This window comes from Amphiprion ocellaris, chromosome 10 (genome assembly GCF_022539595.1).
Source record: "Amphiprion ocellaris isolate individual 3 ecotype Okinawa chromosome 10, ASM2253959v1, whole genome shotgun sequence".
Lineage (NCBI taxonomy): Eukaryota > Metazoa > Chordata > Actinopteri > Pomacentridae > Amphiprion > Amphiprion ocellaris.
In genome coordinates, this window is record NC_072775.1 from 27,233,032 (window position 1) to 27,258,246 (window position 25,215).

Genomic DNA, 25,215 nt, shown 5'->3' on the forward strand with positions numbered 1-25,215 from the left:
ATGCACAATTTGGTAAAATATGTTGTTCCCGCAATTTCTTTAAAACAAACCAACTTCAACATCCTTTGCCTTCATATTTATCAAATTTCAAGTCATTCTGAATCAGAAATTTGTTTGAAAACACGAAGTTCAAGTCACTGCAGCGTTCAAGTTTTTTATGCGCTTAAAATGCTGTTCCTGAGCAACAACATGATCAATATGTTAACTTTCAGCCCATCCTAAAATCACAAAATATAACATTTACTTTAAGTTAACTGTATTTGTGAATATAGAAAATAATTACTAACAACTAGTACTTTTTTGGGTGCTTTTATGCAGGAAAAAGGAAGTGGGATGCTGCTGTGGATCTGCTGCATTATCTGGAGAGGTCAGAGGAACAGTTCAGAAGACACCAAGACCTGACCACTGCTATGCTCCAGAACATCCAGACACCAAGACCTGACCACTGCCATGCTCCAGTACATCCAGAGGATGGATGAAAATTCAGACACCTTGGTTGGACTGATGGGACGTACGGTGTCAGTGCTGGAGCGACTGTCACGAAATAAACTGCACTGTCCACTACTTTTTTGTAAATTCTTTTATGTTTTAGTTATTTAACTTCACCTGTTTAGTATTTTTACTCTTTCACTTTGGGTGAATAAACAGAAATTTGTGATGAAAGATGCGTGTTTTGTCTACAGAGACTTTATCCAGTGTTCAGTGCACACTTCAGGTACACACATTTTGACAGATAATTAGTGGTCCTTTTGAACATATCACACCAAGCAAGATAGATAAACTGCACTACTGCAGCAGATATATTATCGAAATGTGCTTACATGACGTGTACACATACACTGCTCACAAATAGTTATTCAATTTTTGGGTGAAATTTATGGAAAATGTAAAAAATTCATGCTATGGTGATACCAAATCATGAAAGTAGGGCAGTTAAGTAGAAACACGCAACAGTGATTTCCTCATCTCAGACAATTTTTATTGAAACAAAAACTAACAACAGTGGTGGGTATACCACAATAAAAATGTCAGTGTCTCATGACAGTTTGGACAGAACAGCAGCCTTCAGCTGATATCCAGGACAATTGTGTCCCACCAGTGGCGTGATCATGGATATCTAGGCAACAGCTGACCTCTGCCTCGCAATTAGCCTTAAAACCTATAAATCTATAAAGATTCACATATATATTATTAGATATTAATTATCAATTTATTGCGTTTGTTTAACTGTTATGTAATGGATGAAAACATAGTCGAAGCTAAGTAACTAAGCTAACGCTAACATGTTCAGGGTTAAGTCAAAACATCTCTGACAATTACCTGCCTTCTCCGTTGCCTGTGACTGCGATGAAGGCAGATTGTTAATCACAGCAGAGCTAATCTGAAGAGCAGATCCACAGTAGCATCCTGCTTAGTTTTTCTTGCATAAAAGCACCCAAAAAGGTATTAGTTGTTAGTAATTACTTCTATATTCATAAACACAGTTAAAGTAAATGTTCTGTTTTGTGATTTTAGGATGGCCCGAAAGTTAACATATTGATCATGTTCATGTTTGCATAGTCTAAACAGATCTTACTTGATTTGGTCTGTTGAGAGGAGGACAGCATGGATGAGCTGCAGGATGGGACCGGTGAGCTGCAGAGTAGCGGTCCTGGTAACTGGACCTCATCCTCCAAGGCCGACAACTAAATAAATGAATAAGAAACATTGGTGATAGCATCTGTAATTTAAAACCATTTGTCCATACGATGTTAGAAAGTGTTACAAAAATACCTGCAATAATTTCCAACAGTGCTAAATGCCTTGCTTTGAGGCACAACTTAAAACCACCCAAAAAAAAAAAATGAGTATAAGAAATCAATGCTTTGAATTTCCACATCTGCAAAGCTGAAACCTCAAGAACAATCAGCATTTTACCTTGAAATGAATAAATAAAAAATAGCTGCACATTACCAGTACTCTTTACTTCATTGTGTAAAATTGATCAATTGAATTAGTTTTCGACTTGCATTAATGATAATGTTAGCAAACAGTTCATTGATTCTTCAAGAGAAAGTTCAATGATTACCATATAGTTCAGTAATATGATTAATGGATCGTTGTGTAACAACGTGGGAGGTTTTGAATACAGGTCTCATTAGGAAATACTGCTGCTCCTTTTCTCAGGTTTTATAACGAATTGTTTCATAGTTTGTTAGCTTAGCGGCGGCTAACTGGTTAGCAAACAACAGTTCAACGCCAACCTCTGATCACTGATGCTGTGTCCCTACCACATTAGCTGGTGTAGCGTTCATAATATTAATGTGGGACTACTGTAGCTGGTGTATTCATAGCGGGCTAACAGCAGGGTGTTGGAGAAATAAACTTACCAGGATCAGGATCGCTGGTCTGCATGGCAGACTCCTTATGCATCGCACTGCTTGAATGTCTTTGTATTTGAGGCTGACTTCAAAATAAAACTCAATAAAACTCTCGTACAGGTACCCAACAGGTACAGGTGTATGAGGTACCCTACATTGTCGTTTCGCCATATACCGACATGTCCCTTCCGGGGCTCGGTAGGAAAAAAGTCGGAATATATGGAATGAAACTCTGAATATATTGAATGAAAATCTGAATATATGGAATGAAAATCTGAATATATATTCCGACTTTCATTCAATATATTCAAACTTTCATTCCATATATTCAAACTTTCACTCCATATAGTCCGACTTTCATTCAATATATTCCGACTTTCATTCCATATATTCCGACTTTCATTCCATATATTCAAACTTTCATTCAATATATTCCGAGTTTCATTCAATATATTCAAACTTTCATTCCATATATTCAGACTTTCATTATATATATTCAGTTTCATTCCACATATTCAGAATTCTAGATTATATATATTATATATATAGATAGATTATATATATAGATAATTTCCTAAACGGCCATATATATATATATATATATATATATATATATATATATATATATATATATATTTAATATATATATAAATAAAACGCGTTAATTGCGATTAATTAAATTCACCAAAAATAACGCGTTAAATAAATAAATTTATGTATTTAATTGCACCTTTCTGAGTTCCCTAACTTCTGGCACACCAGTAACTCTAATGAACCGAAAGTCTGTTTGCCAGCACACTGGTGAACAGTGAAGGAAGACGAGATTGAGCCTGTTGCGCTGAAAGTTTTCATGTAAAAATCTTCCTGATGGCAGCTTGGATAAAGGGTGGTTGTGTGCAAATTATACAACAAAGAGTTTTCTGATCATTGCAGCACTTCAAGCTGACAGTGTCACCTTAGTGCAGTGTTTCTCAAATAGTGGGGCGCGCCCCCCTGGGGGGGCGCAGAGGCATGTCAGGGGGGGCGCGGGCGACTGGGAGGAAAAGGTCCTTCAACGCGGAACTAATTAGCTGAACTATTGTTTTAACGTCGGCCTGTTTTTCGCGGCGTACAACAATACTGAAATTGTGCTGGCCCATAGACTGTATATGCCATAGATATAAAAAAAATATATATATATTAATAATAATAATGATCTTCTATATATATCTATGGTGTATGCACTGGCCATTCAGACTCCGAAGTACAGACTCCTGAGAACGGGAGAACGCATCGTTAATGTGCAGTCGGAACACCAGCGTACTCGATCACGTCACATACTCGGCTCATCTCCTCCGATTATTTTTTACCAGCAATGTCAAACATACGGCCTGTGGGCCAAAACCGGCTCACCAGACGGTCCATTTCGGCCCGCGGGACGACTTTACAAATGATAAAAATCACAACAACATTAACTGTAAATTGTAAATTTGTAAAACTGTAAATTTAAAATAATTTCTAGAACTTGACAAATTGTTCTGATCATGAAGTAAAATACTAGATTGTTCAGTTCCAGATACCTGTGACTGAATGTTTTGTGTTTTTGTAGATAAACTGTTATCTGGCAGTTACAATGCATGTGTAAATGATGAACTGAGGCATAATAGGCTACTGTTGAAATTGAACTTGTTTTCCTTAAGAAATTTCAGATTCATAATATTTTGTAACAAGATAGTTCATTAAATGTGAACATTTTCAGAATGTACTTTTTTTTTAACTAAAACAAAGGGGAAAAGTTGGAGTTTTGGTTATTTATAGGTTATTATGCTGTGATTTTACTCTCGGGGCCCACTGGAGATCAGATTGAGGTTTATGTGGTCCCTGGACTAAAATGAGTTTGACACCCCTGATCTTTACTGTGAAAAACAACAAAATGGAATCAGATAAAATAGCACAGCCCTGCATATTCATGTTTTCACAGTTTTCATATATATATATATATATATATATATATATATATATATATATATATATATATATATACTATATATATACGCACGAAGTTATTGGGGGGGCACAAAGTCCTCTGAAGGGGGGCCGACAGAAAAAATTTGAGAATCACTGCCTTAGTGTAAAACATGTTGCTGTTAGCACCAGACCTAACGTTCAAAAATCACTTTTTTCTATATGTCCCATTTTAAAGTTTTTTTTTATAAATTGTAAATTATAAGCACGTATGTATCTATTCATTGATTCAACTGTCAACCACAATTTTATTTGCATTGAAAAACTTCACTTATAGTGTCAAATATTGCTATTTGACAAAAATGCAATTAATTGCCATTAATTAATTACAAAGCCTGTAATTAATTAGATTAATTTTTTAACTTTCTTTTTAGGACTCGAAAAATGCATTTTTGATGTCCTAAACATACACAAAAACACATGAAAATCGCCACACACATCAGGACCGGCAAAAAATTTGATAATTTATGGGAATGGCATGCGTGCGCACCAAAATGGCTCAACAGCGCCCCTTGGAGTATTAGGAAAATTCAGCCCCTGTACAGCGTTTGACCTAGAGCTATGAAATTCGTTACACATATGTAACTGGTCAAGACGCACAAAAAAGCCTCTTGCATCATTACCCATAATCCAACAGGAAGTCGGCCATTTTGAATTATGTGTCATATTTTGGACAATTTTTTGTCATTTTTGGACATTTTTCAAAATCTATAAACTCAAACAGCGTAACCTCAACAGAGCTGAAATTTGGTCAGGATGTACTCCAGTCATTCATGGGTGATCAAAAGTTATCAAAACGCTCTGCAAAAGTCTGAGGGAGCGTGGAAATGGCAACTCACAGAATGCGGCCATTTGGAAATATGATCCATATTTTGGACGATTTTGTCATTTGTGGACATTTTGAAAAATTATTAACTCAAACAGGCTAAACCCGAGAAAGCTCAAATTTTGTCAGGATGTACACCAGTCATGGGTGATCAAGAGTTATTAATAACTCTGATCACATCTATGCACCACTTGGTGGCCATTTTGGATTTCTCGCCATGAAACAGGAAGTGCTGTGTAAGTCGACTGTACATGGTCCAATCTGCCTGAAACTTTACTCACTGAGTTGCAGCGCCACCTGGTGGACATGCATGGGACAGTCGGGCTGCTCGGATGCGAGGACCTGACCAACGCTGCTTGCAGCTTTAATTTATCTTTTTGGCTGTCCTCCTCTCGTCTGTCCCTCACCTGTTTTCTGAACTCAGCTGCATAGTTTAGTGGCTGAAATGCAGAGACCAATTCATTGGCTGAGTAGCGTTACGTGGGATGGCTGAACTCGTACTTAATTGGTCTGTGTGTTTCCTGAGCTGATAAACTAAAGCCGTAAACACTGGAAAAGCTGCGCCGGTAAAATAGAAGGGACCCATCAAATTTAAAATATCCTAAATGCCTTGTTACAGGGATTTTGAGTCATTCTGTGCTGCAGATGCGTTAATTACGTTAAAATTTTTAATCTGATTAATGATGGTGCTGGATTAATCCATGTTAACGCGCTAATTTTGACAGCCCTAATATATATATATATATATATATATATATATATATATATATATATGTCAGAAAATTATTTCTGTAAGAAAAAGACTGTATTTTCGCTGTTCCATGTTCCATGTTAACGCGCTAATTTTGACAGCCCTAATATATATATATATATATATATATATAGTCAGAAAATTATTTCTGTAAGACAAAGACTGTATTTTCGCTGTTAGTTCGTACCACAAAATTTCCCAACTCGAAATCAAAACTCAGTGAGACTTTAAAGTATTTCTAATTGTTTACTTGAAGCAAGGAGTACAGGTTACACCTGCACTGAGGCAGTCTCAGTGTCTTCACGAGTACATATACTCTTGTATATGTACTCGTGAGGGAGATTTCTTAATCTCCCTCCTCAATGGTTCCCCCCCGTTACACTCGTTTCTCTCCTTTTGATCGCTGGGGAAGCGCAGTCTCGGTCATCTCCGCTTTCACTCCAAGGTCTTCTTTATCTCTGGAATGCTAGCTTAGCCGGATACATCTCAAACACTTCACTCTTTAATCAGCATAAAGGTCACAACAACAATTATCACAAAGTTCAACATATTCAAACTAAAGTAAAATTTCATGTTAATAAAGCATAAATGTATTAATATATATATATATAAACGTGTCTAAATATTTCCTAACTATATACATATATATATATATATATATATATATATATATATATATATACACACACATATAGGTATACATAAAACAGTTTTTTTCTTTTTCTTTTTTTCCTGTTTTTTACAAAATGCAATCCAGCATTAGCTATTCACAGATATAATAATCTACTTTATTTGGACAACAAATCATTGTAAATTCTCACTGGTTTTGATTAACATAAACTTTTAAGTAAACTTAAGTCAGGATATTTATCACTTTAAAGAATTCATTAATTATTTTTTTATAAATGATAAAATTCACAAAACCACAATAGAAATCCCAAATCATCATTTTATATAAAAAACAAAACAAAACAAACAAAAAAAATAAATAAACAGGGTGCAGTGTTTCCTCTAGGATTTTTTTCAGCAGCGGCGGCTCTCTACAGGGGAAGCCGTGGCGATATAAACAAATGACACTTGACTGCAGATTTTACTTGTACAACCTATATATTGAATGACCAGTTGAAAATGGCTTTTCAAAGGCGGAATGTAAAAAAAAAAAATTACAAAAATATTTGAACAAGCTCATCTGAAAACACAGTCAGCAGTTATTTATACATGGTGTGTAGATATTAGCTTAATGCTATCAATTAGTTTACTCACGTTAGCGACACTGAGTTGGCACCAGGCACCTGAGTTATCTTAAGCTTATAACTTTTCTCCGGTAAGTCGCTGCCCTATTTTCCAAGACTCTAACCTGCTGTCTGGTGACATGATGTCACTTTCAAGGACGACTGTTGCTGAGTTCTTAAAACTTAGATTCAGTGAAAAATTATCCTTAACATATTTTTTTTACTAGTAATGAGCTAGACCAATATTCTAAAGTGGCACTTTGCAGAAAAACAAAACATAACAAAACAACATCAAAACTAAAAAAAAAAAAACAAAAAAAAAACCCACTTCATCAGGCAATGTGATACCAGCAGTACACAGTGTCTCCGAGAAGTTTGTCAAGACAGTCCCTGACAGGAGACCAACCAGACTGGCAGTTGATGCAGTATATCACTGGATCTGATTGGATTTTCCAAGAATTCTGTGCAGTTCCGGGGACATGAAGTAAGGTTTGTTTGAACTACCATCATTCCTTTCCAAGTCATCACCTGCTTAGATCAATATATGGATGGGTGGATGGATTAAGGGTCAGCATAGGAGAAAAAGCAAGTATGGATAACAGACAATGGATAAATGAAAAATAGCATATGGAGGGATTGATGAATGGTAAATGAGTGAAAATACAGATACAGACATGGAGGGAGTAAAGGATGGTGTTTAAGGTTGAGACAAAAAGATTAGAAATTTCATCAGTGTTAAGATTAGCCACATGCAAAAGCACAAACATCACAGGATTAAAGACTTACTGAAACACAGCCTTTGTTTGACTAAAACATCCAAAGTATTAAAGAATGATCTATATCAGCATTGTTATTAACTATTTTAACTTACTAACAAATTGTTTCAAGTGGAGTATTGTTTTTATGAACGATGTGCAATGTTGGATATTAGTATCAGTTTATTTTGCATACAGCACATTCCACTCCACAAGCAATCTCAACATTACTATTTTATTTATGCTAAAAAGTCACTGGCACTGTTGTAAAAATAGTGATGATAAAGTTGTACTTACAAAAGCAGAGAAAGAGGGTGTCAACACACATGGCATAGATGCTGAAGAAACTATGAGCAATCAGGTAGGCACCTATCACCACTGTCTAATGTGAGAAACACAGGTTAGAAATTCTACAGCAGCAGTGAGGGGGCTGCTTTGTAAGCATATATAACAGAAGACAAGATAAGAAATTAGAAAAAATAATTCTGGGCTAACATGCTTCTACAGACATAGCCAAAATTACTGGTTCACTTTCAAACTGGAAAAAATATGTGTACAATTTTTCTCTGAAAACAGTTGATTGTAAATTATTTTTAAATTATACGACACGTGGAAATGGCACAGGCAAAAATTTGGGATCCTTAACTTTATATTGTGTATCACGTGTTTGAGACAATTACTGAAACTGATGAGTTTTTAAAGCTTTAAATAAGACTTAGATGCTTCAGTTTAACTCTTCTTCAACAAACTGTCCCAGTTCTCTCAAATTTGACTGGTGTGTTCCAGCGGCCAATTTCAGCTCTTAAATGTTCACTTGGATTAAGACCAGGATTTATAGTAGCCACCTTAGAATTGTTCATTGCTTTCTTCTCCACCATTCCTGGTGCTTTTAGAGATATGTTTTGGATCATTATACCGTTGAAGAAGGTATGACCTGCAGATGAGACAGTGTTCTCTAACAGAGGGCAATAAGTTTTTCTGCAACGGACCCAAAAGCTCTAATCTTGTTTATCCGCTCAAAGGACTTTCTCTCTGATACTTATCTCCATGCTATTTCACAACCTTGAGTCTGGCTTTTTTATATTGCTCTTATTGTTCACAAAGTGGTGTAAGTGCAACCAAATACTGTAATACCTTGATCTTGAAGGTCAATTTGTATCTGTTTTTCTCGATTCTTGTTCCACCACACAAGTAATCCTTCTGTTCATTCTAGGGTCAATGTTCTTTATGCAAACACATCCAGGGAAGTAGATGACAATCCACTGGATATTAAATATTCTAATAAAATTAGCAGCTGTGGTCACAGGAACATCAAGCTGCTTGGAGATGGTCTTGTAGTCTTTACTTGGACCATGCTTTGTAACAATTTTCTTCCTCATCTCCTCAGAATTCTCTTTTTGCTTACTCATGTTGATGCTCAGCATACAATGATATTAAACAGCTCAATTAAGCTTTTTTTCTCCTTTTCAAAAGACTGGGAGAACTTACAAGATTGAAAACGCCTATGATACAAATTTATGGACAACTGCCTGCTGACATCAATTATTTTATCCAAGCCCCTTGTAGCACAAGGTAGAATTCAACTCTTTTCAGTCCTATTTCTGTGTTATGCGAAGGTAAACCAAAGGCTTTACATGTTTGCATGACTAATGAGCTTTCAAATTCAACACTGCTCAAGAGCAACAAAATGTAATATGTTTCAGTTAGGTGTAAAGTTACCAACATTTTTGGCCATGTTGTAAAATCAAAACTCTGACCAGTATGGGGACCCAATAGTAGTTGAGACTGGGCACTTCCTCCTGGATAACTGGGATTTTATTTGTGAAAAAGAAGAATGCAACCACGCCTGAAACAAACACGCAGACACACACAAACCAAGTGAAACGCTGTCTTTATGTCTACATGTGGATTTGTACTCAGTGTTATAGTTTTCTGAAACCATTAATTCTATTCAAAAAATGACTGTGGGTAAAAAATACTATTGGAAATTGCAATGTGAAAGATAAGCATTACAGTGACTTGACCAATGTAAGATTTCAGCCTTGTATTATCACTTACCAACTCCTCCTGCTATCAGCACCTTGCCGAGAAACAGCAGAAAGTCTGTCAATCTGTCCAGAACTGCAACCCTAAAAAAAACAACAACAAACAAAAAACAAAACAAACATCAGATAGATGATCCTCACTATACAAACATAATCAAAACAATATTAAAGAAAAGAGTGAAAACTAGTTTTGGTAGACCAGCAGCTACGACACAGCCTGCCAGCTAAGTCCACAAGTAACTGATACAATGATTACACTTCTGCTGAGTTATTAACTCTGCAGAGAGAACAAAGAAGCAACAAATTTCCTCCAATCTGTAGCATCAAAAACCTCCAAAGAACAACCACAAATCTTCCAAGCCTGATCACCAGTGATCAGATCAACAGACCAAAGAACTCTTGGAACAATGGTAAATGGGAAAATACACCATCAGTCAAAAGTTTGGACACACCTTCTCATTTAATGTGATTTACGTCGACAAGTAGAGTGATGGAGTGCTGCGTCAGATGACCTGGCCTCCACACTCACCTGACTTAAACCCAATCCAGATGGTTTGGGATGAGATGGATTGAGGATTGAAGGCAAAAGGGCCAAGAAGTGCTCAGCACCTCTGGGAACTCCTGCAAGACTGTTGGAAAACCATTTCAGGAGCTCCTCATGAAGCTCATTGAGAGAATGCCAAGAGTGTGCAAAGCAGTATTCAGATCAAAGGGTGGATATTTTGAAGAATCTAAAATATAAAACATGTTTTGACTTATTTTGCACTTTTGTGTTTACTACAAAAGTGTCCTCATTCATAGTTTTGATGCCTTCGGTGAGAATCTACTGAAAATAAAGAAAAAACATTAAATGAGAAGGTGTGTACAAGCATTTGACTGGTAGTGTATATAAAATAAATCCCCTTCTCACACCCTCAGGGGTGGTGTTTTTTTTCCCTTCAGAAATATTACACCACGCTACTATGTGCTGGACTGTCTCAGGAGCATCTGTACACAGCCTGCAACTTGGGTCCTGCCTGGTGTGGTAGACCCCTGCCTCTATTGATCTTTGTGCTGAGGGCTTGTTCTTGCGTAGTCATGATCAGTACTTCTGTGCTGTCCTTCAATCCAGCCCTTTCTAGCCACCGGTAGAATTTCCTGATGTCAGCCACTTCCTCTGTTTGGCAGTAGTACATGTCATAAAGGGCCTTGTCTCGCCATGATGGTTGGGTCTCCTCTTCACTCAGCAGCTTGTCCTTGGGGGCCATCTTCCTCCTAGATCTAGATCATCTAGATCATTTTCCCAATTTACCTTCAGACTGTCAGTATCATTCCTGGTGGCAAGAGTTGCAACTCTATAAAAATGAGAGGCTCTGCGTTTTTTCAGGGGAAGCTTCATATAATTTGATATTTGATTGTCAACAAGACTATAAGGCACTGAACTAATACAACTTCGTATTTGTAAATATTTCCAGAAATTACTTCTATCCATCAAGCCGTATCGTTGGGATAGCTGGTCATAAGACAATAATACTCCATCCTCAAATAAATCACCAATAGTGTTTATGCCTTTTGAAGACCACTGTTCCCAATACAATATTTTTTTTCCAATACGAATATCAATATTATGCCACAATGGGGAATATTCTTGGATTGTATGTTTAAGCTTGAAAATTTTGTATGCCTTTGTCCACACATCTTTTGAATGTAAAATAATTGGGTTTTTGTTATCAGTATGCTTTTGGGACAGTACTTGTAAAGGCATGAACGGGAAACAAATTTCCTCTTCCACAGCTATCCAAGGTACCTGAGACTCATTCTTATGCCAGTGTTTGGCTTGTTTGGTCATTTCAAAAGCCAAATAATATAACCTTAAATTGAGAAGACCTAGCCCACCCTTTTCTTTATGAGCACAGAGTTTACTCATTTTGACCCGTGGTTTTTTCCCACTCCACAAGAAATGTTTTATAATATCATCAAATTGTCTGAATATACTACATGATACTGTGAGTGGTAGCATCATAGTGATATAATTAAATTGTGGGATAGTTACCATTTTTATTACATTAATCTTTCCCCACAAAGACAATTTTAGCTTATCCCATTTCTCAAGATTTGTTTTTGTCTTTGTAAGTAATGGATTGAAATTGAGCCTAATTATATCATTAATATCCTCGGACAATGTGATACCAAGGTATTTCATCCCCTTACGTACCCATCTAAACTTAAACTTTTCCACCATAAATGCAGAGCAAGTTCTAGAAAGAGGCATTGCCTCTGACTTACTCCAGTTAATGGAGTAACCAGAAAAGTTAGAAAAGGTCTGAATTATTTCCATTAAATTTGGCAACGATACCAGGGGATCCGACACTACTGCTAATACATCATCTGCATATAAAAGTAACTTGTGCTCACTTGCCCCACCCTTAACTCCTTTTATACCTGGATGCTTCCTAATAGAAATTGCAAGAACCTCTAAAAAAATTATGAATAGTAAAGGGCTCAAAGAACAACCCTGACGTGTCCCACGTGTCAGACTAAAAAAGGGGGAGACCATTCCATTGGTCATCACTGCAGCTCTAGGTTCTTTATATAGCATTTTTATCCATTTAATAAAATTTGTATTGAAGCCGAAATGAGACAGGGTGGAGAACAGAAACTGCCACTCCACCCTGTCAAAAGCTTTCTCTGCATCTAGAGAAAGAGCAGCAACTGGAACATCTTGTGTCTGACTGAGCCACATCAAATGCAAAAGAAGTCTGACATTGTCTGTTGAAGTTCTGTTCTTTATGAAACCCACTTGACTAGGATGAATGATGTTTGGTAAGACCAACTGAAGCCTTGTAGCTAAGATTTTGGTTAAAATTTTACAATCAAGATTAATCAGACTAATTGGTCTATAATTAGATGGATCTGTCACATCCTTCCCTGCCTTGGGGATCAAAGAGACCAGAGCTTCGTTAAAAGTAGGAGAAAATTGACCTTTATCGAACATTTCTTGAAATACTTTTTGCAATATCGGGGCTAATATGTCTATGAAAGTTTTGTAATACTCAACCGGAAGGCCATCGTAACCAGGTGACTTTCCGTTTGCCATTGTCGAAATTGCCTTTCTTATTTCTACCTCAGTTATTGCAAATTCTAATTTATCCGCATCGTGCTGTTGTAACTTTGGTACTTCAATATTACTCAGAAACTGATCTATTTCATCTTGGGATTTTGACACCGAAGATGTATAAAGCTTTTTATAATGTTGTTGGAAAATATTATTAATGTCTTTGGTCAGAAAGAACTGTTTGTCCCCTTGTTTGATAACAGGAATTATATTAGTATTTAATTTCTCCTTTAGTTGTCTAGCAAGTAATTTTCCTGATTTCTCCCCCGCCTCGTAAAAATTTGTTTTTAATCTGAAAAGTGCATGCTCAGCTTTTTTACTATATAATTCATTTAAGGTAAATTTAAGTTTGCAAAGTTCTTGAAATTTGTCATTACAGAAGTTTTGTAGCAAATCGTTTTCTTTCTTTTTAATTTCTTTTTCTAGATTTATAGTTTTTTCAATATTTTGCTTCTTCTTTTTTGTTGCTTGTGCTATAAATTTGCCCCTAATATAAGCCTTAGATGCTTCCCAAACTGTAGTTAATTCCTCAGTACTACCTATATTAATTTCAAAAAAAAGTTTTTAAGTCTTTCTTTACCATAGTTTTGAGTTGTGAGTCTGATAACAAAGATGTGTTTAACCTCCATCTTCCCCTTTTTTCCGATATTGAATTTATTTGAATAATTAATTCCACTGGAGCGTGGTCCGTCAGAGCTATTACATTGATACTGCAGCTAGCTACTCTATCCACCAGGGACGAGTGTATTAAGAAAAAGTCTATCCTAGAGTAAGTTTTATGGCGATGGGAAAAGAAAGTATAATCTCTAGTAGTTGGGTTGGTCAGTCTCCAAATATCAATTAATCCTATGTCCTTATTAAGCATTTGCAAGGCCTCCCTATCTTTCGTTGTTACTAGCGGTCGTAATAAGCTTCTGTCCAAAGCTGGGTCCAAGACCTCATTGAAGTCTCCAGCCATTATTATTTGACCGACAGTATTCCCAATTATCTTATTAACTTCATGAAAAAAATTACAATTGTTTTGGTTAGGAGCATAAATGTTGCATAACACAACAGGCGTTCCTTCTATGAGTGCTTCAATACAAATGATCCTACCCTCATTATCTTTAATTTCCCTTGATAAAATAAAATGTACATTTTTGTGAATAAGAATTAACACTCCATTACTTTTACTTGAAAAAGAACTGTGAAATATTTGACCAACCCACCCCACTTTGAATTTCTCTGCCTCTGTACCCTGCAGGTGAGTTTCCTGTATAAAAGTTATATCGACTTGTTTATTCTTTAAGTATGTTAATACCTTTCTCCTTTTAACAGGGCTACCACAACCATTTATATTCCATGACATAAATTTAACCAGTCTTCCTGACATTACTTAAGTTTTGAATATGATAAACAAGAAAAGGGTTCACAAGCCACATTTTGAAAATTAAAACCTGCCTAAAACCAGAATTCAGTAAAAAACATTTGTATTTGTTGCCACACATTACCATGTATCTTACAGTGTTCAACATTTTCCTGAAATATTCAACTTTTTTATCATAACAAAAAAAAGTGCAAAGAAACCTGCACCTAAACTTGAAACCAAAAATGTCCGACTGCCACAACACAGCCAGCTCTGAGCACCGCACGGTGCCCTCAACTAAAGAAACAAACAAGCAAAAAGAAAAATAAAATGTCACAATGGTCCGTGAGATTAACAGAGTTTCCTTGACGTCCGCGTTGCCCCCTTGCACACATTTTAGCATCATATAGTTCGCTCGTATATCACAAAAGTTTAGTTATCAGCTCACCTTAAAGCCACCAGTTCTACCTGTAGTGAGACCATTTCCCTAGGATTGATGATCCTCGATAAACTTCTCCGCCGCTGTAGCCGTATTGAAGCTCACACTTTTTCCTCCCCATTTGAAATGCAGCGTCGCAGGAAAGGCCAGGCTGTAGCGTACGTCGAGTTGCCGCAGTTTACGCTTCACCGGTGTAAAAGCTTTCCTCTTCTGAGCTAACTCCCTGGACATGTCGGGAAAGAAAGACAGGTGACATCCATCGCGTATACATCCTCGTTTTTCCTTCGCCATTTTGACCACCTTGTCCCTCGCCGACTGCCTCAGAAAACGAATCAACACCGGTCTCGGTGGTGGTCGGAATTTGGTGTTGGCCCAGGCTGCCTGTGTACTCGCTCAGTCACCATCTCTTCATCCAAATGTACATCAAGCCCCTCCGACAAAACTTTCTGTACATAATCCAAGAGAGTCCCATTTGTGCCAAGTGTCTCTTTCAGTCCCAGTAGTCGTACATTATAACGTCTACTTTGATTCTCCAGTACTTGAAGACGATTCCAAAGAGCGTCCATATCTTTTTCTTTGCTAGCCTTCTCGCTCCGCCATTGCTCCGATGCTTCTTCCAGGTGCATAATACGGGCTTCCGCCTCATCCATCCGTACTTGCATTGTTGTCACAGCGGTAGATAGTTCTGCCGTTGTTAGTTTAATGCTGGCTACATCTGTAGCAACATTTTGCAGAGTTTCGTTCATATGAGAAAGTTCATCAAATAGCCTGTCCAGTTTATCCGGTGGGGCTGTTGTTGCTATGTCCTCTTCATGCGACGGGTTTTTTCGAGTGGGCATGCGGCCTGGGTTTTTCGAAGTCATTTTTTCTCAGTTCTTTTCCTTTTGTCCAAAATTTTTTAAAGAAACTTCAGAGACAAACGTAGATGAGCAGTAACACGAATTCAAACGAGCGTTTACAGAAAAAATTTGACAAATAACTCGTGCGGGCTCAGCCCCTCTCTACTTTGCGTCCATCTTGGTCGCTGCACCCACGTGACGCTACATTCTTAAACATTAATTCTTATAACAATCCTCTAATATGACTCCTAACTGGAACTATGCTTTTATCTAAGAAGAGTAATAATCACCCAGACTATGTAATTTGGAGGGGGAGAGCAGACGGTGTGCGCAAACCGGCTGCTCACCTGAAGACCGACGAGCCACTGGGACCCAGCTCCAGGGGGAAGTGGAGGGGGTTCGGTCCAGATTTAGATGTGCTTGTATGCATTTTTGTTCTTTGGGTCAGCAAAAACTTTGTTATAATCCACTCTGGTGTTGTTCCTCTTGGAAACAGTAGAGTTCAGTAATGTTCCTTCAGTCAGCGTTATTTTTAGATCACAGTCTTTCGTAATCCTTAAACAGTGCAGAAAGAGCACTCCTTCAGTCCATAATTCCAGTAGAACAGTTATTCCTTTGCAGATCATGTTGAATCCCCCGTCTGAGTTACGTGGTAGAATCCCCTTTGCTCAGAGCATTTCTACCCTGGCTTGCAACGAGTGACCACCTCGCAACGACTCCCAACTCGTGTCTCGATCCAGTGCAATTTATACAACAACTGAACCTTTTGCATATGCAATGACTGCAATGACAGCACACTTAATTAACATACATGATGACAGCATTCATCGCCCTCCTCATTCGAGCACTGCTCCCATCCACCGACCTCGTGGCCTCTGCGTGCTCTGGAGGAACCAAAACCATCCACTCTGGACTGTCTCGCCAGCCCCCCCCCAACTCATCCTAAGACCCCTCCATGTTTGAGGAACTAAAACCACCTGTTTGGACTGTTTGGACCCTTCCACTCAGTCTCACTTCTCTATTAATGTATTTGTTCCATCCGCAGCTCAGAGCAGGCCTCCGGTCAGGAAACAGGTGTCAGACTCACAAAAATCCCTGACGTCTATTTCAAGCTTAATAACCTTTACCATGAACACTTGACTCCAGTTCACCTCAGCTCTTGACTTCTCACTTCATTACTAAGTTAAAAACCTCTTAGTTTAACAGTAATCAAAACTCTTTCTAAAGCATCTGTTTCATAGTAATCAAAACTCTTAAAAGCATTTCCATTTAATAAAGCATTAGTTCCTCATATTTGTCATATCTATCAAAAACATCAGTTTCCCTGGTAACCAAAAACATCACTTTTCACAGTGAGTTGCTGTTCTGACTTAGTTACTTCTTAAAGATTATAAAAATAGGTATTTGAGTTAGCTTTAACACATTTATTAGATTATAGCATGAATCAATTATAAATCACAGATTATAATATCACAATGTTCCCTTATTTAGCTGTTATTCTGTCAGTCTCACCCTTGTGGCTGATTCTGGGATCTCATATCTCCATGTTTCTCAACAACAAGCTTGTTAAAGGTAAAGGCTATAAGACCATCTCCAAGCAGCTTGATGTTCCAGTGACTACAGTTGCACATATTATTCAGAAATTTAAGATCCATGGGACTGTAGCCAACCTCCCTGGATGTGGCCACAGGAGGAAAATTGATGACAAATGGAAGAGACGGATAATATAAATGGTAACAAAAGAGCCCAGAACAACCTCTAAAGACATGAAAGGTGAACTCCAAAGTCAAGGTACATCAGTGTCAAATGGCACCATCTGTCGTTGTTTGAGCCAAAGTGGACTTCATGGGAGGCGACCAAGGAGGACACCATTGTTGAAAACAAATCATAAAAAAGCCAGAATGGAATTTGCCAAACTGCATGTTGACAAGCCACAAAGCTTCTGGGAGAGTGTCCTATGCACAGACGAGACAAAAGAACGTTTTGGCAAGGCACATCAGCTCTATGTTCACAGATGCAAAAATGAAGCATATCAAGAAAAGAACACTGTCCCTACTGTGAAACATGGAGGAGGCTCTGTTATGTTCTGGGGCTGCTTTGCTGCATCTGGCACAGGGTGTCTAGAATCTGTGCAGAGTACAATGAAATCTCATGACTGTCAAGGTATTCTAGAGAGAAATACCGTTTAAATTTTTTCTATATGCCTCATTTTTTCTATATGCCTCATTTTACTTTTTTTTAAAACAAATTTTAAATTCTAAACACATATATGTCTATTAACTGATTCAACTGTCAACCACAATTTTATTTGAATTGAAAAACTTCACTTATTGTGTCAAATATTGCTATTTGACAAAAATATTTGGCAATTAATTGTGATTAATTAATTACAAAGTCTGTAATTAATTAGATTAATTTTTAATTTTTAATCTTTATAGGTATATATCTATGTTTATATATATCTATCTGTATATATATATATATATATATATATATATATATATATATATATATATATATATATACTATATTGCCAAAAGTATTCGCTCACCTGCCTTGACTCGCATATGAATGTAAGTGACATCCCATTCCTAATCCATAGGGTTCAATATGACGTCGGTCCACCCTTTGCAGCTATAACAGCTTCAACTCTTCTGGGAAGGCTGTCCACAAGGTTTAGGAGTGTGCTTATGGGAATTTTTGACCATTCTTCCAGAAGCGCATTTGTGAGGTCACACACTGATGTTGGACGAGAAGGCCTGGCTCTCAGTCTCCCCTCTAATTCATCCCAAAGGTGTTCCATCAGGTTGAGGTCAGGACTCTGTGCAGGCCAGTCAAGTTCATCCACACCAGAATGTGTCATCCATCTTTATGGACCTTGCTTTGTGCACTGGTGCACAGTCATGTTGGAAGAGGAAGAGGCCAGCTCCAAACTGTTCCCACAAAATTGGGAGCATGGAATTGTCCAAAATGTCTTGGTATGCTGAAGCATTCAGAGTTCCTTTCACTGGAACTAAGGGGCCAAGCCCAGCTCCTGAAAAACAACCCCACACCATAATCCCCCCTCCACCAAACTTTACACTTGGCACAATGTAGTCCGACAAGTATCGTTCTCCTGGCAACCACCAAACCCAGACTCGTCCATCAGATTGCCAGATGGAGAAGCGCGATTCGTCACTCCAGAGAACGCATCTCCACTGCTCTAGAGTCCAGTGGCAGCGTGCTTTACACCACTGCATCCCACGCTTTGTATGGCTGCTCGGCCATGGAAATCCATTCCATGAAGCTCTCTGCTGAAGCACTGTTCTTGAGCTAATCTGAAGGCCACATGAAGTTTGAAGGTTTGTAGTGATTGACTCTGCAGAAAGTTGGCGACCTCTTCGCACTATGCACCTCAGCATCCGCTGACCCCGCTCCGTCAGTTCACGTGGCCTACCACTTCGTGGCTGAGTTGCTGTCGTTCCCACACACTTCCACTTTCTTACAATACAGCTGACAGTTGACTGTGGTATATTTAGGAGCGAAGAAATGTCATGACTGGATTTGTTGCACAGTTGGCATCCTATCCCAGTTCCACGCTGGAATTCACTGAGCTCCTGAGAGCGACTCATTCTTTCACAAACGTTTGTAAAACCAGTCTGCATGCCTAGGTGCTTGATTTTATACACCTGTGGCCATGGAAGTGATTGGAACACCTGATTGTGATTATTTGGATGGGTGAGTGAATACTTTTGGCAATGTAGTATATATATATATATATATATATATATATATATATATATATATATATATATATATATATATATATATATAGATAGATAGATAGATAGATATATAGAGATATATAGATAGATAGATAGATACATACATACATACATACATACTTACATATATAGATATCATCTATATATCTATATCCATCTATCCACCATTTTTTAGTTTTCTTCAATTTCTTGTTCATGCTTGTTCAAATATAATGATAACAATAAAAATAGGTCATAAGAGTTTAATTTAAGAGCCTTGGGAAGAATTGTATTTTTCAAATATACGCCAGTATGAACTGTGAATTTAAGCTAGTATGAACTCAGCATTGTGAAGGCAGTCATTAACAAAATACCACAAACTTGTGTGAGCCACACAGTCTTGCTCAATAGGTTTTCAAACAGCAATTTTGAATCGAACCACCTGCATCCTAGAATGGTACTTCAGAGAAAATGTAACCACTCAGTGATCTCTAACCAGACACATTACAGATAATGGCTCCACATTTAGTTGACGATTAAGTCTGTTTACAATAAAACTACAGTGTTTCAGTTGGAATTTGGCATTTTTCATTAGCAACTGAGCATAGTGATATACAGCATGTTTCAATGCTCCAAACATACAAAAAGATACTGCAAGTTGAATAATTGAGAGGTTCGATGAAAAGCCTGCCTGCAGTTTCTCGTGAATACGTGTTAAAAAACAACTTTCCTATAAATTAAGCTTTAAATCAAAAATCTGAAAGCACATTCGAGTTAGATTTTCACATTGTGAAAAAGAAAATTCTTGTGGCTACTGTACTTATGGAGACAATCTGAGCATTTTAGAGCAGTTTAGAATTTTCTTCTGATCTCCAAAAAACACTGCTCTCCACTCTAGCAACTCACATGAGAAATACATATGTTTACATTAAGAATCCAGTTATTATGCTGTAATTCTGGTATTGTCAGTTAGAGCTTGAGCTGCTGGGCATGATGATGTATAGCATGTTTCAATACGACATCTTGCTCTACAATCAAACTAATAAGCCCAAGCAATAATAACAAGTGTGCTTCAATGCACAATGAGCATGCTCACAAAAAAAACAACAACTGACAGTTAAAGCATTCAAACTGTTTAGCAAGGACCAGTGAACCACTAACTAGTCTGAAAAGCATGGACTTACCTCACTGCATTTCTCATCAGTAGGAAGAATGCTTCTCTGGCAGAGGTACAAAAGTTTTTGCCATAAATCGCAACCTAGTGGGGAAGAGACAAAAAACCCCCCAGCACTGTAAGAATATAAGGTTACTGCTGACATAAAGAGCAATAATAATATTTGTCAACAGTAGGCATTTAACCAACTCACTCACCATGATATAAGCATTACAGTTCATGTAGCGAAGGAATTTCTCTAAACACCAGAAACAGCATTTCAGACAGCACAAAAGGAACCTGGACAGGGTGTTATCAACACCTAAATGGACAAAGATCAACATGGTGATTATAGTACTAATGAAGTAACGAGAAATGTATGTGAGTGTGTGTGTGTGTGTGTGTGTGTGTGTGTGTGTGTGTGTGTGTGTGTGTGTGTGTGTGTGTGTGTGTGTGTGTGTGTGTGTGTGTGTGTGTGTGTGTGTGTGTGTGCACATTTTAATCTCTGTTCCAAGTATTCCAGTATGATCCTGAATAGCTGGGCAACTGAAAGAATTAGAGCTCCAAATGCCAAAGACCCTGTGTGATACCTGGAGAGAGAGAGAGAGGAAAAGCTCACCACATTGTTACTGCATTTAGTTTTGCTGTCGTTATGCATTAGCTATTCAATAATCTACTTTAATAAAAGATGAAACAGAACCAATATAGATGTTTGTACCACATTTAGCAAATAATGATCGTGAGGCTTAATAATTGGACTGTGTACTAACCTGATAGCCCTGTTAAATGATAAAAAGAGTGGACATGGTGGGATATCCTGAGGCTTCCTCTTGGCCCAGTAGTAGCTAGCAAACGTTCCAGCCAGAGTGCACTGCTCCAGGGCCAAGCTGAAGTTGACGAGCCAGAGGAAGACGAATAGGTTGGACAATTGTAACAGAAACAGGCAGCGGTGGTAGGATGTCTCCCCGCCATAAAAGGCAAATAAACACTTAGAACCCAGACACAATGCTGAGTTGGAGATGTTGGTTCTGTAGAAGGTCTGACAGAGACATGATGGAGATAAACAGAAGGTCATTTACAATGCAGTAGAATAGGTTTGTACAATATGAATTTCATTTATTTATTTTATATTGTGTGGTATGTTAATGTGAAGGGACATAAATTCTGTACTTTTTGTAAAGAATGTGAAAACGCGTACAGTATTTTCACAGGTACACAACAGTACACATCTGTTGTTCTGCTATGTGTGTGATATTGTATTAAAGTACCAAGTCTAAACTCAATTTATATACCACATCTTTATTTTGCAAGAACTGTGCAGAGATATAACTCCTAAAACAGAGTGCTATTCTTTGCCATCAGTGATTGCAGGTTAGATGGAATAACTGACACATTCTTATAAAAGCACATATGGAGATGTAAACCGTTTCATAAATGAAATGCTTTACTTATTTATTTATTTATTAAATTTTTCATTCCAGTTGACTTTGCAATAAATACCATGGTCAAATACAGGATATTGAATGAAAAACATATGTAGTTGGAAAACTGTTGCTCACTAGGATCTAACCTCACTGCCGACAAATCAATGGCCTAATTATAAACAGAGAAGTGCAGCTGGGAAAGCGCAGCAGCTGACTGCTGACAGGTTCAAAATCTTTTGGCTTCATGTACCTGTCCATTTGAAATCTGCTCAGCTGAGCCGGTGCTGTGATCCACTGGTTTCCATAGCTTTGATAGCTCCAATGTGATAATGTCATCCAATCTATATTTTTAAGTACAGAGCCTCTGTAGTATTTGTTTGACTGTGAGGATAAAATGTGAAAGGAAGCCCTTGCAGGTCATAGATGGAGCAGACAATGGAAAGGGCTGTCCATCTTGTAGATGCTCTGCTATTAAAAACTTTGAAGTACAATATCTTTTGATATTCCACTAGCACTCTTTCAAGAAGTACTTTCAAGCTGCTTCAACAGTTTGGCTCTGTGACTTGCAAAAACAGTTGAGTACTCCATGACTACTGCTCACCTGCTTGCTTAAAACAAAACCACCTTCAGGGACTGTGCCTCTGAGGTTTTTTGCCAGCTTGATTGCTTGACATACAGAAGCCACAGACTTGAGGTTATGCTTAATTGTGTTAAGTGTCAAATGTCAAGTTATGCTTAATTGTGTCAGGTGGACCCACCTGGAGCAGCCGGATATCAACGTTAGGATGCTCTTTGTGGATTTTAGCAGTGCCTTCAATATTGTAATCCCCCATAAACTGGTACATAAACTCACCAACCTTGGACTCTCCACCACACTATATTCATGGATTATGGACTTTCTGATCAACAGGCCTCAGAATGTCAGGATGGGGAACCTGACATCCAGCAACATAATCATGAACACAGGCACACCACAGGGGTATATTCTTAGTCCAGCACTCTTCACCCTCTTAACCATGGACTGTGCCCCACCCACTCCTCCAACACCCTGATAAAGTTTGCCAACGATACCACGGTGGTAGGCAACAGGGGCAACAACGAGACCTGGTACAGGCAGGAGGCCCAACATCTAGCAGGGTGACACCACCCTCCTTTTGCCACCACCCTCCTGGTGGATAAATATCTGGTACTCCCCACCAGGCTTTCAGAACTGAAGAAGCCTCTTGGATGAGAGGTGAAACATTTTCGACTCACACGAGGTTAGTCCAGTTGCCATAACTTATGCTTGCTTGAGACTTATCATGACCTGGATGACTGAGAACATCCACAGATTTATTCATACTCATTTTGGGGCGGACACCCTGCGGAGGGTGCGGGAGTATGAGAGACTGGCGAGGAAAGTGGCGGATTACAGGAACCACCTGCGGTTCAACCTGTGTTGCAGGCAAAAAAGGATCTTTCCCAAAAGCTTATGGCTCACCTCCACGGTGAAAGGCCACAAAGCAGAAAGCATCCTAAAGAGGGCACAGAACCAACTCCTCAATGAGAGAGTTAGACAGGTTCATTTTACGCTCGATGTCCTACGATCAAAAATTGATGCGTTGGAGGAAGGGCTGGAGGCAGTCCTTCCTGGGCATGTTTGGGAAGCCGTTTCCAAGCACACGGAGACAGCACAGATGGCGCAGCATGCTAAGGGCAAAGAAAGGCAAACACGGAAATTTCAGAACCTTGAGTCCGGGTTCTATAGTTCCAGGGGGGAACAAGAATGGGCCAAAATACAGAGCTCTGAAGGAAGGACTGGCGGCAGTCCTTCCCAGGCGGCCACACAGAGCAAAACAGCGGAACTGGACACCTATGACAAATGGGTTAAGAATTTGTCAGACAGAGAGCTCACTCCAGCCGAGCGGGGGGTCCTTGCCAAAGGACTGAACTTTGCAGTCACACCAGATGAGTTACCGGTGGTGGACTTGGTGACGGCCACAGAATCGGCCATTAGGAACAATAGGTTGTCAGAGACAGAGGCGGAACAGATCAGGCTTAAGGTGTCGGCAGCACTCTCCAGTGCCAAGTTACCCCCGTCCAACATCTCCGCACAGGAGAAACGGGCACTGATAACTCTGCAGAAGGATCCCAACATCACAATCCTACCTGCAGATAAGGGGAGATGTACTGTTATCCTTAACACAGCTGACTATCACTCAAAGGTCAGCAGCCTCCTATGTGACTCAGCAACTTATGAGACCCTAAAACGAGACCCCACCAACACCTACAAACTCAAAGTGGTTAACTGCCTGCAAAAACTGGAGAAAGGTCAGATCATCGACCGGGCCCTGTACTACAAACTCTATCCAGGCGATGCTATCCCTTGCATATACGGGCTGCCAAAAATTCACAAAGAGGGCGCCCCTCTGAGACCAATTGTAAGCAGCATCAACTCTGTGACATACAACATTGCTAAGTATCTTGCCACCATCCTTTCCCCATTGGTGGGGGACACCCCCCACCACATAAGGAACTCGATGGACTTTACAAACAAGGTCAGAAAAATCAGCTTAGACCCTGAGGAAACTATGGTTTCAAATGATGTGACTTCGCTTTTTACTTGCATTCCCACTGGAGATGCAATACAGACAGTAAAGAGAAAACTGTTGCTTGACAACTCTCTGTCTGAGAGGACCAACCTCTCCCCCGAACAGGTGTGTGACCTCCTTAACCTTTGCCTCAGCACCACTTATTTCCAGTACAACAACGGTTTCTACAGGCAAAAACACGGCTGTGCCATGGGATCCCCTGTATCCCCCATTGTAGCTAACCTGTACATGGAAGAAATGGAGATTGTGGCACTGAGAACATTCAGTGGCCACTCCCCGAGGCACTGGTTCAGATATGTGGATGACACATGGGTCACCATCAGAAAGGGTGAGGTCGAACCTTTCACAGAACACCTCAACTCGGTGGATAAAAACATCAAGTTCACAAGAGAGGATGTCCAAGACAACTGTCTGGCATTTCTAGATTGCGTGGTACGCATTGAAACCAATGGGGAACTCAACATTGGGGTCTACAGAAAACCCACTCACACAGACCAGTACCTCCTGTTTGATTCACACCACCCACTAGAACACAAGTTGGGGGTGATCCGTACCTTAAAGCACAGAGCACAGAACATCCCATCAGAAGCGGATGGAAAAAGAAGGGAACACAA

General features: G+C 38.8%; 1 protein-coding gene across 7 annotated transcripts in view; it reads right to left on the reverse strand.

Annotated features, from left to right (window-relative positions):
- Nucleotides 1–6,173: 6,173 nt before the first annotated feature.
- Nucleotides 6,174–25,215, reverse strand: part of LOC111575768 (choline transporter-like protein 5-A) — a 74,039-nt gene continuing 54,997 nt past the window's right edge. For 3 of the 7 annotated variants that reach the window (XM_055014384.1, XM_055014383.1, XM_023281097.3), the window contains 8 exons: nt 21,357–21,625; nt 21,082–21,176; nt 20,805–20,908; nt 20,618–20,691; nt 9,987–10,057; nt 9,686–9,774; nt 8,226–8,310; nt 6,174–7,701 (listed from right to left, as the gene is read on the reverse strand). In XM_055014384.1, the coding sequence (XP_054870359.1) occupies nt 7,604–7,701; nt 8,226–8,310; nt 9,686–9,774; nt 9,987–10,057; nt 20,618–20,691; nt 20,805–20,908; nt 21,082–21,176; nt 21,357–21,625 (885 nt within the window). In that variant the 3' untranslated portion in view covers nt 6,174–7,603. Of the gene's footprint in view, nt 8,311–9,651; nt 9,775–9,986; nt 10,058–20,617; nt 20,692–20,804; nt 20,909–21,081; nt 21,177–21,356; nt 21,626–25,215 lie in introns of all 7 variants that reach the window. The other 4 variants (XR_002746766.3, XR_004848262.2, XM_035953236.2 and 1 more) reach the window with 4 other exon arrangements.